At 47.0% G+C, this 14,329-nt stretch overlaps 1 protein-coding gene across 1 annotated transcript in view; it reads left to right on the top strand.

Moving 5' to 3' along the window:
• Nucleotides 1-14,329, top strand: part of CORO2A (coronin 2A) — a 54,290-nt gene that overhangs the window by 20,524 nt on the left and 19,437 nt on the right. Inside the window, exon 2 of the mRNA XM_030294063.1 lies at nucleotides 7,762-7,962. Coding sequence (XP_030149923.1) covers nucleotides 7,762-7,962 — 201 coding nt within the window. The remainder of the gene's footprint in view (nucleotides 1-7,761; nucleotides 7,963-14,329) is intronic.

The raw sequence follows: 14,329 nt of genomic DNA, 5'->3' as shown, positions 1-14,329 counted from the left end.
CCAGTTGTCTCATCTGTAAAAATGGGGGGATAATAGTACTTGCCATGAGGATTAAGTTAGTACATAGAACATACTTCATACATAGTAAGCAAGTAAGTTAACTATTATCTATTACTGTGCCTGATTTTACTGGTGAGGAAATAGATACATTAAGTTAGCCTGCCCAAAGTCACACAGGTGTGGTGTACATGATCTGTCAATACACTGTTAATTGAGTACCCAGTAGCCACATGTGGCTATTGAGCAGTTGAAATGTTGGTAATGTGATTGAGGAGGTGCATTTTATTTTTTGTGTGTGCGTTTATTTATTTTTGATAGAGAGAGCTGAGCATGAGCAGGGGAGGGGCAGAGAGAGAGAGGGAGACACAGAATCGGAAGGAGGCTCCAGGCTCTGAACTGTCAGCACAGAGCCCAATGAGGGGCTGGAACTCACAAACTGTGAGATCATGACCTGAGTGGCAGTCGGACGCTTAACCCACTGAACCACCCAGGCGCCCCTCTTTTAATCATTTTGACTTTAATTTAGAAGCCACGAGACCCCCGTGTTGGGCAGAACTGGTGCAGAGGTCCCACACCCAGTGATCTGATGTAAATGATTCTCATGTGCGTTTGAGGTCACAGTCCACAGCCCTGTGCTTTACCAGTCTAAGATCGTGCCATGTCCTGTCTTCCTGCTCTCAGCCATTTCCTCAAGAGGTGTAAACATGTGGAGAGCAGTGACAGAACTGCCCAGCCCTCGCTGCCCCGTCTCAATCCCAACACGGGGCCTGGCCCAGAATAAGCACTAAGCCAATAGCGAGTGGAGATTGCTGATTGAATTAAGCTAGGTTCACCTCCCTTTACAAACCTTGTATTTTTCTGCTTTGAAATGTTCTATGCTCTGGTTCAGGATGTTGGGCTCTTTAGGAAATTGGTTCTAGAGCCTTCTCTTCCACACAGCAAATTGCCAGAGTCAAGGTCATGAGTGACTTAGAATAGAATCATTGCATGTGGGACACCTGGGTGGCTCAGTTGCTTAAGCATCAGACTCTTGATCTCAGCTCAGGCCTTGCTCTCGGGGTCCGTAAGTTCAAACCCCACATCGGGCTCCACACTGGACATCGAGCCTACTTAAAAAAAAAAAAAAAAATCATCGCATGTGAATCAGATAATGGTTCTCTGGAGATCTCTGTGGTTGGTGGGGGGTGGGGGGTGACCAACTTGTCCCCATTTGCCTGGGACTTTCCTTATTTTAGCACTGAAAGTCCTACATTGGGAATATGCCCCTGTCCCATACCCTTCACCTTAGGGAAACCAGGACAGGGGGTCCCCCAAGTTCTGTGGAGAGCAACAATGCCTCTTCTTGCTCTGAAGAAAGGGAGGAAAACTAAGCCTGCAAAGTGAGACCCTGAGGCTCCACGTCCCTGCGTCCCAACCTTTCACTGCAGACCCTTTTACTGGCCTGTGGAAGACGAAAATAGACACTTTGTGCCAAGGAGTGACAAGTACAACAGGGCGTGGCCTCAGACAAGCAGAAATGACTGTGGATAAAATTCTCACTAGCAGCAAGTCGCCAAGACCTGTGGTTTCTTCTTTCTGCCTGGTGGGAAGGACGCCTCCAGGTGAATGGCTGGTTAAGCAGAGACCTATGTCAGCCACAGGGGCCTTGACCTCAGCTGGGCCTTGTTTCCAGAACCAGATATCCCACTTCTGGGGTGGGTCACAGGCCCTGATAAGGATTCAGGACAAAAGAGAATGGTTTCCAGGCAAGTTTGGAGCCAAGGTCAGGATCAGGACAAGCCCTATGATGGGTAGTAGTTGGTCAAAGATTGGAGTCAAGATGAGGGACCCGCCCATAATCAGCTGTGTGTTGTGTTAACTCTTGGTCTTTATAGATCACCTTCAAATAGAGTGTTCTTTACTCTTACAGTAATCTTTTCAGTTTTTAAACCTAAGAAACTGTGGTTCTAATGCCCCTCTATTAACTGCACTGATACAAATATGGTGGTTTAGACCTTCTCCCAAGGCAATATGGGGGCAGCTTACTGGCCACAAGGTCAGGTTTTAAGAGAAAGAAAGTAAAACTCCAAATATTAGATGTGGAACCCCAAACTTACAAAGGGACAAGGGTAGCCAGCAGCACCAGACTCCTACCCACCTCCAGTGGCTAAAACCAAATTAGATAATTTCATTCTTTCCCTGAGGCCAGGAACAGACAATTAGTGAATAATCTATTATGCTGGTTCGTACCACACCCAATTTGGGTTTGGTTTCATTCACCCTGCAGCTTACCCTCGTCCTGTAATGTTGCAGGGCTGGGCTGCAAAGACAGGCCTTTGGGGGCAGGCGGGACAGTCTCTGTGTGTGTCTCTCCATCTTTCTCTACACATCAGAGAGGAGCATGTGGCAGGAAGAGGGACCCCTGGGTTAAGCCTTGGCTTCTGCTTCCCGCCTCCACTGCCCCTATTAATATGATCTTGGTCAAATCGCTTCCCTGGCACCTCACTTTTGCCCTCATCAAATGAAACAACTATCTCCACTTACCTGCAGGAGAGCTGGAAGGGATGGGGCAGGGAGCAAGCCATTCCACTGTCAGGCATTAAGAAGTAAACTCAGTGGGACGTTAAACCCAGAGATGACTAAATCCTTTTTAGTAGTGGGGGCAGGGAATTCGGAGTCCACAAAGCCTAATCCCATGGCTAAACACACATGGGATAGCAGCAGCAGCGGAAGTGATGCCACCCCTGCTTTGTGCCCCGGCGGGCTGGCCCGCCACACCTAAGAAGGCATGCTGCGACTTTGATGTGGGCCCAGCCTGGCACCAGGCAGGATGGGACTGGTGGCATGGGATAAATCTGGCCCAGATCAGCCGTTCTGGCCCAGCCCATGGGTGAGGGCCCTTGCAGTGCTGAGGGCCCTCTACAGGCTGCATTTCCAGGCAAGTGCCTGCTTGTGGGGGAAATGAGCAGGGGAAACTCTCGCTCTCTTAATTGCTGAGTCCTTAGATTCACGCATGCACAGATACACACATCCAGGCACAGATGCAATTGAATACCCAAAGAGACGCACACATGCGTGCACAGGAGTACGCGGGCACATAGGATGAAAGCAGTGCTCATGCACAGACATGAACACCCAGTGCGTACACCTTTGCACAAAGTTCACCCACATTTATGTGTGCACATGCCCATCCCGTGGGCACAGAGAGAGAGATGGCCTGCCTGGTTTGGCCCCATCCCCCACTTCTCTAAGTTTCCTTCCATGACAACAGATCTGGAAGAAACTTGGCAGTGGAGATAAGGTGCTGGGCGGGGTAGGGCGGGGTAGAGTGGGGAGAGGTGTTGGGGGCAGAGGGACAGAAGGTCACTGACACAGAGTTTTAGTTTTCTGTCACTGTTTCACAGCCGCTGGCTTCATCAATGGAGGCAAACAGCCCTCTTTTCAAAAGGTGTCCACGTAGCTTCCTGAGCCATGTTTTAGTTAGTTTGTTTTTTTTTTAATTTTGGTGGGGAGGTGTGCAGAAGGAGAGAGAAAGAGAATCTTAAGTAGGTGACACGGGGCTTGAACTCATGACCGTGAGATCATAACCTGAGCCAAAATCAAGAGTCATATGCTCAACTTACTGAGCCACCCAGGCACCCCTGTTTTACTTTTCTGTAACGTGGGGGTGATAATGGTCATGATGTCTCCTCTTCTGGGCTGAGAGGAGATCCAGGGTGAATGGGTGTGAAGGAGATTTCCTCATCACGGTCGCTATCTGCAGGAACCTGGACTGCGTCCCCGCCCCCAGCTCCACGGTTTACAAGCTGTGCACCCTTGGGTGGGTTACTTCCCTTCTCTGCCTCCACCTCCACATCTGTAATGGGGAGCAAAGTAGTACCTGCCTGTTAAATTCATGCTGGGAATGGCACCTGGCACATAGCAAGCACCCAAAAACTGTGAGTTGCCATTGCCCAGGAAGTGACTGAGCTGAAGGACAGTTATTGACCATGCCTCTTGAGGCCCCCTGACCCTGACCCTGGGCTGAGAGCCATCCCTCAGGTGTGGGGCCAAGCCCCAGGCTGTGAAGGGAGGGCACCAAGAATGGCCAGAAGGGCCAGGACTGATGCTAATGGTCAGTCATGTGGATTTCTGCAGCCGTGATGGACCCTCTCACCCGACAGCCCACAGCACTTGAGCCCAAAAGCTGGCTTATCTCCCCTGCTTGGTTTCTCACTGACATGTCTCCTCTTCTCTATCTCCTCTGCCCTATTTCAGCCCAGGTGATCCTCACCTGTCACCTGTCCCACCCATTCTTGCTCTCGGCAATCAAGAGAGTCCTCCTAAAAGTGAGCTCTGCTCGATCCCCTGTTTTAATCGCCTCAGCGACTCCTCATTGCCTTGAGTCTGAGTTCTTTTACATGGCTCCTGAGGTGATCTGGGTCCTGCCTCCTCGCCCATCTCTTTCCCGCAGGTTCCTGTGCCCCAGCCACACTAAGCACAGACAGCCATTTCCCAGTTTACCGTTGGTTGGGGCTGCATGGGGCAGTGTGTTAGTCAGGACAGTAGGCTCAGCTCTGGGACAAATGGCCCCACTTTCTAACTGGTTTGCTCTGCAGGTTTATTTCTCTGTCACGCTATGACAGAGTCAGGGACTTCGTTAGGGGGAGATCCTCTGTTCCACAGGACCCCTTGGGGACCCAGGATGATGGAAGCCACATCATGCAGAACATGTGGCCTTTTCATCCCTTCAACCAAGGACAAGAGTTCTGGAGGGTCACAGGCAGGTCTTCCATGTTTCAGCCCGAAAGTGGCACACACCACTGCTGTCCCTGATCCATTGGTGCTAGAATCAGTTCCGTGACTGCCCAACAGCAAGGAGGTTGGGACGTGAAGGGAGCAATAGAATGTCTGATGAACCCCACCATTGGCCACAGACGGGTGTCCCCCCCGCCCCACCATGGCAGCTGCTGAAGGTGAGGCAGAGTTGGGAGGCCTGGAGCTGAGCCTGCTGACGTGCCCCCCTACTTTCCTAACCCCAGCCCTCGCCCAAGGCAGTTCCTCCGCTGCCATCTAATTACCAAGACCCTAGGGACATCTCGGTCCTTGCGATTTCTTTCTGTGAGGACCCCCAGGACTCATTTCCCTCAGGACCCCCTGCAGAGAAAAGCTGTGCTGCTCCTTAGGAAGTGGTGGCTGGCTAAATCCCTTAGTGATTCTGTTTCCCTTATCGAATTGGCCACTAGGAAGCTTGGAGCCGACTCTGAAGTGCACCTGCACTGTGTGGAGGACCTGGCAACACACGTTCAGTAGCTTAACTACCTCCAAATATCAGGCGATCTCTGTGTCCCTGCATTTTCCCTTGTCCCCATTTCCTTGCCAAGGCTTTTCCATTTGCTCCTATCTTGTGTGCTTTCCATTTCTATACAGCTTCTTATACCCTTTCTGGGATCAGAGGGACATTAATTAGTCTGTCCCTGCGTTCTGTGCTGCTTCCTGTAGCTCTGGCAAATGCAGCTCCTAAAAGGAAAGTTAAAATGTCTGAGCTTCATAGGACAGACCTGTCCTGTGAGGCTGATGGGCTTCCCTGTAAAGAGTTTGGCTCATGGGTCAGACCCCTGATCACCGTGACCTCTTGAGGTCAACAGTCTAATCTTGTGCCTTTGAACTGAACACAGAGCAAGTGCCTTCTTTGGTCCTGACCCTGTGGGTGCCCAGCACACACATGCCTGCCCTTGGGAAGTTCCTAGGGCCCGGGGTGGGCAGAGCTCTGGGCTGGGCACTCCTGGAGCAGAGCGCCAGGCCTTTCTCTGAGGAGCCTGCAAGCAGCAGAGGAGATGAGACCTGACACCAGACTCAGGAATCAGAGCCAAGAGTGTCAAGAGCCCGAGGGCAGCAAGGAGACATGGCAGGTTGGGGTGAGAGAGAGGAGAGGAGAACCAGAGGTCTGCTACTTGTGGTGTCGCGGAAGACTCCAGAGGAGGACGTGGGAGCTGGAGAAGGGGAGGTGGAGATAGGGAGATGGGTACAGGGGATACAGGGTGGGGAAGGGCAGGCCAAGCAGAGGGGAAAGCAAGGGGGAGGGCCCAGAGGACTGGAAATGCAAAAACAGGTTCAGGGAAGCTGGGGGTTCTTTATCTGGAAAGTACCCTTTAGAAGATGAGCAAGGAAAGTTGAATCTCGGAATATGGGACAGGACCTCACCAGAAGGCCTTAAATGCCAGGCTGGGTTTGGCCTTGCTCCTGCAGGGCGGCAGTAAATCGGGAGCATCCAAGGGTGACCTCAGGAGAGTGGTGAGGAATACATCCAGGCTTGGTCCAGAAGGATCTCTCTGGCCTAGATAAGGAACGTGGACAAGAAGGCCCGGTAGGGTCAGAGACCCGGTAGGGTCAGGGGCTTGACCTGGGCAGCAGCAGGGCTGAGAGGCCACGTGTGTCGTGTGTTTGGCCACTGATGAGGCCGGGACCCTCTTCTGCCATTCATGATCTAGCCCTGCTCACCCCTCTAGCTGTGTTCTCCTCACTCACATCATCCAATTTACGTGTGTGTGTGTGTGTGTGTGTGTGTGTGTGTTTTTAATTTTTTTTTTTTCAACGTTTATTTATTTTTGGGACAGAGAGAGACAGAGCATGAACGGGGGAGGGACAGAGAGAGAGGGAGACACAGAATCGGAAACAGGCTCCAGGCTCTGAGCCATCAGCCCAGAGCCCGACGCGGGGCTCGAACTCACGGACCGCGAGATCGTGACCTGGCTGAAGTCGGACACTTAACCGACTGCGCCACCCAGGCGCCCCTGTGTGTGTGTGTTTAACATCACCTTGCTAATCTTACTAAACCACAGGTAGTTTCCCAAACATTCCATGTTTGCTTCTGTCTCTGGGCCTTTGCTTAGGCTGTTCCATCTGCCGGGGATATCTTCCCCCCACCTTACCACTGTCCTGTCAACATAGCCAACTCTTCCTCATCCTTCAAATCACAGCTCACATGTCACTTCCCCTGGGAAGCCTTCCCTGACTGCCATGTACAAATCTACATTATTGCCTAGAGTACACTGGATCCCAGTGGCCCAGACTCCTGTAGGGGCCTCGCTCACAGGACTCTTCATTCCTGTAAGGATGGGCTCATGCTTATTCTCTCCAACCCCCAGTGCCAGGTACGGGGCCCAGTCATCCAGTGGTGCTCAGTAGACAGAGTGAACAAATACAGGGCTGGATGAGGATCTGGAGAAGTTCAAGATGCCTGGATGATAATATTGGGAGTAATTACTACTGTAGATCAAGGGACCTTAATGTATCATGTAATTTAGTCCTCATGACAAGTCTATGAGACAGATGATTTTGTTATCCCCATTTTACAGATGAGGAAACTGAGAACTCAGACTTAAGTCACTTGCTCGCCCAGCTGGTAAGTGGCAGAGCTGGGGTTGGAGCCCAGGCAGGCTGGCTCCAGAGGACACAGTGTGACCCACTTAGCTGGGCTGAGTGGCGTGGCACGGCTGGGGTGCCTGCTGAGATGGTGGAGTGGGGGGGAAGGTGGTGAGTTCTGTCTCTTGCGTTTCTGCCTTTTGTTCTTACGCTTGAAGAAATGACAAGCAAACAGGCCAGCGATAACCACACACCGTCTCACCAGATCCACCGAAGAAGCCACAGTAACAGTCGGTTCGTTTGGTTGCCCTTCATAGCACATTGTCCACCCAGAACTGACCACTGTGCTGGTCGTGCCCTCTGAAGGTGAGCTCCCTGAGTGTCCCACCATCAGGGCAGCGAGCCTCATGCCCCTTTTGTCCTGTTTGTCTCCCGCAGATGTCATGGCATCCCCAGTACCGGAGCTCCAAGTTCCGCCACGTCTTTGGCAAACCAGCCAGCAAGGAGAATTGCTACGACTCGGTGCCCATCACCCACAGCGTCCACGACAATCACTTCTGCGCCGTGAACCCCCGTTTCATTGCAGTCGTGACCGAGTGCGCTGGTGGGGGAGCCTTCCTCGTCATTCCCTTGAGCCAGGTAAGGCTGCCTGCTAAGCCCCAGGTCCAAGCAGCCCTCTGGAGGCTGTACAGACAGAGGGGAAGTAGAAAGAGCCTGGGTTCTGGTCTCTTATGTGGATTCGAATCCTAACCCTGCTTATTACCAGCCATGTGACCTTGAGTCGTTTCACTTCCTTGAGCTTTGGTTTCCTCATTGAGAAAAAAAAAAATACCTATCCTGGGATTTCAGCTTCTAGCTGAAGCTACCTAGCTAGCTTCTAGCTACTCCTAGGACTACTCCCTCACTGCGAAATGATTCACTCCTGAATAAAATGTAATTTGTGATGCATTGCTGGGCTCACAAGATGTTGGGGAAATCTCCAAGGCCACTTCCCCTCCCCAGCAAAAAGAAACAAATCTTGAGCCAAAAAATCTAACTGGGAGAGGTAAACAGTAAGCAAACAGAAAGAACAAGCTTGTCCTGCCGGCACATGTTAACAGTATAGGTTCGACCATGTGCAATTACTGATACTTAATAGTTTTTTAACCCAGAAGTGGTAATTTTGTATAGCTTAACTTAATAGCAGACCTTGTCAGGATACCCAGCCTGAATCTTCTTAAGGCTGAACCTGCAGAAGAGCTAGAGAGATCCCGGTTGGTAGTGCCTCTGGCTCACAGCAGAGGCAGATAGGAAGTTTCTCCAGAGGAAGGCATCCCCGATGTGGACAGGACTCCTACAGAGTCAGATCAGGGAAACTTGTAATCTGAGATCACCAGGCATGTGAGCCACCATGAGGAAGAGTCAGCTGAGACAACAAACTACAGACTTAGACCCCCCCACAAAGGACTTCAGAAATTAAAGTCATAAATACAAAATGGAACCTCATAGACCAGGTTTTCTGATCCCAACGGAACTGAATTAGAAATCAACATCAAACAATACATTTTCAACTCCCATCCACTAGTATCTCACCAGGAGACCACAATGAGATACCACCACAACCACAGAATTGGCAAAGATGTAGAAATCTAACAATAGGAAGTTGTGGCAAGGACATGGAACAGTGTAAACTCTCAGACACTTCTGGTGACAGTGTTAACTGTCACACGTGGTTTTTTGGGGTTTTTTTTGGTGTGTTTTTTTGGTTTTTTGTCACGTGTGTTTTGAAGCAAAACGTGACAGCTTCTAGTAGAGAGGAAAATACACATACGCTCTGACCCAGAGATTCCACTCCTTGGTATATCCCATGCAACGTGTTTACGTTTATCAGGACACAAATACAAGAATGTGCATAGGAATGTTGTTAATATTATCACAAAACTGCAAAAACTCAAATGTCCAAGAATTGAATAAATAAATGATAATATCTCCATAATAGGGAATCTGCACAGTCATGAAAAGGAACAAAGTATACATACATACGTACCACAACATGGATGAATCTTAATGACAATTTTGAGGAAAAGAAACCAAACAAATTACAAACGATCTCGCTCTCTTTACCTAAAGATAGATACAGACTAAATTAAATTCTACCTGAAGGGATGTATTAGTAAGTAGAACAATTTTAAGGAAGAGCAAGCAAAGGACTGTCATGAAATCCAGAACAATTATCACTCCCTGAAGGAGGGGAGTAGTTATGACTGGAGAATATCCATGGAAGGGGGGCGTCTTCTTTGTGTGGTGATAGTTCATGTCTTAACCTGAGAAGATGGCAGATGTATGGGTAATTTATTTTCCAGCAATTCATTAAGCTGAACACTTGCATTTCATGCCTTTTTTTATATGCTATATTTTATACAAACACATACATAAGGATGATACGATGTTCATGTGGTTTTACAGGCAGTTTCTATATAACTTCCAAGGAACTGATTATTCCAATATTTTGCAAACACTTCTAGAGAGAAGAAAAAGAGGGACTTCTCCCTTCCTTGTTCTATGAGCCAGTGTAACTTTGATTCCAAAACCAGATAGGGAGAAAACAAGAAAGGAAAATGACAGCGCAGTCTCACTCAAGATGTATGCAGAATGGCTAGCAAACAAAATCCAGCAGTGAATTTAAAAAAGGATGCCATCTAACCAAGCTGGATTTATTCCAGAAACTAAGGACAGTTTAATATTAATAAATCTAGAAATGTAAATCATTACATTAACAAATGAAGGGAGAAAGCCATACAGTCATCTCCATAAATGCAGAAAAATCATTTGATAAAGCTCAGTACCCATTCATGATATAAATTCTTAGCAAATCGGGAAAAGAGCATTTCACTAACATAAACAGAATTTTTAAAAACCTTTTATTTAGATTCACCCGTTGCTAACATTCTGCCAGGGTTACTTTTTATCTCTTTTATATCTTTCTCTCCATATGTGTATGTATACAAATTTGATGTCTGGACCAGTTGGGGTCTGGTCCCCCAACTCAGGACCATTCATTGTATTTTGTTGTCATGTGTCTTAGTCTACTTCATTTCATGATACTAACATTTTTAAGCAGGTAAAGGACAGCTATTTTGTAGAACATTTTAAAATTTGGATTTTTGAAATTGTTTTCTCATGATTAGATTTATATTATACATTTTGGGTAAGAATATTAAACAAATGGTGTTGAATCCTCAGTTCATATGTCTTGTGACACATGTTGTCAGTTTGTCCCATTATTGGTGATATCAGTGATATTTGATCTCTTTGTTAATATGATGCAAACATTCATAAAGATGGAATGTTAGAAACATCCCTTTAAAATCAGCAGTGAGTTAAAGGTCCTGGCCTACACAGTAAAGCTGAAAAATAAGTTAAGGTAGAAGGATTGAAATGGAAGACATAAAATCACTCTTCTTTATAGGTATGATTGCCTACATAGAAACCCAAAAGAATATATGGTCAAATTATTAGAAAAATAATAAGGGTTTTTGGAAGGTGGCTGGATACAAAAAAATCAGAATACAAAAATGAATTGCATTTTTATATACTAAGAACACTTACAATATGTAAACATTTGCAGTGCAATAAAAGAAGATTGGATATATAGGAATGAACAAACAAAAGGAGGAAAATACAGAGCATTATTGAAAAACTAGTATTAAAGATCACCTAAATAAATGGAAATGTATACCATGTTCATGAATGGCCTCTCTTTCTCCCTCTCCCAAATCTCCAAGGCATTCTTCTTTTTTGGATGTAGTCTACAGCATATTCCTTTCTTAGGATACTACACCCTGATTACTTTGAATTAGAGTTATTTGTGTTCTTCTGCTAGTACCTCCTAATGCACTTGGAATGGGGGGAGCGGAGAATGGCTACTGTGTTGACCTAAATATCACATGTTGGGCATGCAGTTGGTGCTCATAAATTTTCATTGATTGAACAAATTACCCAATGATTGTTCATCTAAATAAATAGGGAGGGTGTCGTTGGCAAAAGGAATGGCATCAGCAAAGGCATAGAGGTGGGACTGTACATGGAGTGACCAGATAATAATGCAGAGAACAGTCTGGCCAGAACAAATGAACAGTCTGTGTTGAAGGGGAGGAAGGGAAGTACCCTGGGGATGTGGATGGGGCCAGATTAGAAGGGCCTTGAATGCCAGGATGAGAAGTGTGAACTGTATTCTAGAGCTGAAATTTTTCATGCTGGGGAGGGACAAGTATAAAATGGGATTTATGGAAAGACTTAAAGGTCAGAGCTCAAAGGTCTCCTAGGGATGACCCATTTAACCACTTGTTTTTCTCAAGCTCTGGGTGCTTTTAAAAGGCTCTATCCAGGGGCACCTGGGTGGCTCAGTTGGTTAAGCATCCAACTCCCACTCAGGTCATGATCTTGTGGCTTGTGAGTTCAAGCCCCATGTCAGGCTCTGTGCTGACAGCTCAGAGCCTACAGCCTGCTTTGGATTCTGTGTCTCCCTCTCTCTATGCCCCTTCCCCACTCACACTCTGTCTCTCAAAAATAAATAAACATTGAAAAAAGTTTTTTTTTAAGATTCTATCCACTAAACAGACTCTATATTAATGTGTTTTTCAGATTTTTATTACTCGGTCTTTTTCAGAAATGTCTGTTTCTTTTTTTAATGTTTTATTTATTTATTTTTGAGAGAGACAGAGACAGAGAGGGTGAGCACGCTAGTGGGGGAGGGGCAGAGAGAGAGACTCCCCAAAGAGAAAGAATCCCCAGCAGGCTCTGCACTTGTCATCACAGAGCCCGACATGGGACTCAAACCTACAAACCATGAGATCATGACCTGAGCCAAAATCAAGAGTCAGATGCTTAACTAACTGAGCCACGCACCCCCAGAACTAAATTTCTAACTCAGTGAACTACTGAGTATAAGCAGGTACTAACAACTGATTTAAGAAAATAAGTTGGTATGATATGTTGGAGTGTTACCTGGGTGGGGAGGGTGGACCTGGTTTAGAAAGATAGGATGATCAGAGAAGGTCTTTCTGGGGAGGCAACATTTGAGCAGAGAGCCACCTGAAACTCTAGAAGTGGGGTATTCGGGCAGAGTGAATAGCAAGTGCAAAGGCCCTGGGGTGGAAATGGGTTTGGTGTGGGCTCTGGCTTTGGTGTGTTTGAGACACAAACTGGTACAGTGTCACAGGGGCAAGAGCAATGGGAGGTAAGGTCAGAGAGGGGAGCAGTGTTAAGACTGTGAAGGCCTTGGAGGCCAGGGCAGAAGTCTGCCTATTCTGAGTCCAGTGAGAAGCCACTGGAGAGTTGAAACCCACTTGTCCTGTACAGCCTGATCCTGGGTAAAATGTGTGATTCCTTTTGGCCTTTTTGAAATATCGTAAATAGCCCAAGGACACATGTTAATTGCTTTTATCACAGACTCTTAGGAATCCAAGCACAACAGGAGGTGGAAGCCACTAATCAGAGCTCACACCTGAGTGTCACAACACAGACTCTGATTCCACGGGTCAGAAGTGGGGCTGGGGAATTTGCGTTCCAACAAGCTCCAGGGTTGCCAGATAAAACACAGAATGCCCAGTTAAACTTGAATCTCTCTCTCTCTCTTTCTTTTTTTAGAGAGAGAGAGAGGGAGAAAGAGCGAGCGCGTGTGCACCCTTGCACGAGTGGGGGAGGGGCAGAGGGAGAGGGAGAGAGAGAATCTCAAGCAGGCTATGTGCCCAGTGCAGAACCCCACACAGGCCTCGATCTCACGACCTGAGCTGAAATCAAGAGTCAGCTGCTTAACTGACTGAGCCGCCCAGGGGCCCCAAAACTTGAATTTCAAATAAACACCGAATAACTTTTTTTTGCTTATTTTTTTTTCTTTTTGATTAAACTTTTTTGTTTTGAGATCATTGTAGATTCCACATGCAGTTTTAAGAATAACATAGAGATTCTGTGAACCCTTTACCCAGTTTCCCCCAAAGGTAACATCTTGCAAGACTAGAGTACAATATCAAAACCAAGATATTGACATAGGTACAGTCTAGATACAGAACATTGCCACCACCATAAAGATCCCTACTGTTGCTCTAGCCACTTCCCTCCACCCCCACTCTCTCTATAACCCCTGACAACCACTAATCTGTTCTCTGATTTTTTTTTTTTTAATGTTTATTTATTTTTGAGAAAGAGTGTGAGCAGGCGAGGGGCAGAGAAGAGAGGGAGACACAGAATCCAAAGTAGGGTCCAGGCTCCAAGCTGTCAGCACAGAGCCCAACGCAGGGCTCGAACTCACGAATGGTGAGATCATGGCCTGAGCCGAAATCAAAAGTTCATGTTCTCTGTTTCTATCCTTGGGCCATTTTATGTATGTATGTATGTATGTATGTATTTATAATATGAAATTTATTCTCAAATTGGTTTCCATACAACACCCAGTGCTCATCCCAACAGGTGCCCTCCTCAATGCCCATCACCCACCCTCTCCTCCCTCCCACCCCCCATCAACCCTCAGTTTATTCTCAGTTTTTAAGTCTCTTATGGTTTGGCTCCCTCCCTCTCTAACTTTTTTTTTTCTTCCTTCCCCTCCCCATGGTCTTCTGTTAAGTTTCTCAGGATCCACATAAGAGTAAAAACATACGGTATCTGTCTTTCTCTGTATGGCTTATTTCACTTAGCATAACACTCTCCAGTTCCATCCACGTTGCTACAAAGGGCCATATTTCACTCTTTCTCATTGCCAAGTAGTATTCCATTGTGTATATAAACCACAATTTCTTTATCCATTCATCAGTTGATGGACATTTAGGCTCTTTCCACAATTTGGCTATTGTTGAAAGTGCTGCTATAAACATTGGGGTACAAGTGCCCCTATGCATCAGTACTCCTGTATCCCTTGGGTAAATTCCTAGCAGTGCTATTGCCGGGTCATAGGGTAGGTCTGTTTTTAATTTTTTGAGGAACCTCCACACTGTTTTCCAGAGTGGCTGCACCAATTTGCATTCCCACCAAC

This window comes from Lynx canadensis, chromosome D4 (assembly GCF_007474595.2).
Source record: "Lynx canadensis isolate LIC74 chromosome D4, mLynCan4.pri.v2, whole genome shotgun sequence".
Lineage (NCBI taxonomy): Eukaryota > Metazoa > Chordata > Mammalia > Carnivora > Felidae > Lynx > Lynx canadensis.
This window is presented reverse-complemented; position numbering and strand designations above follow the sequence as displayed.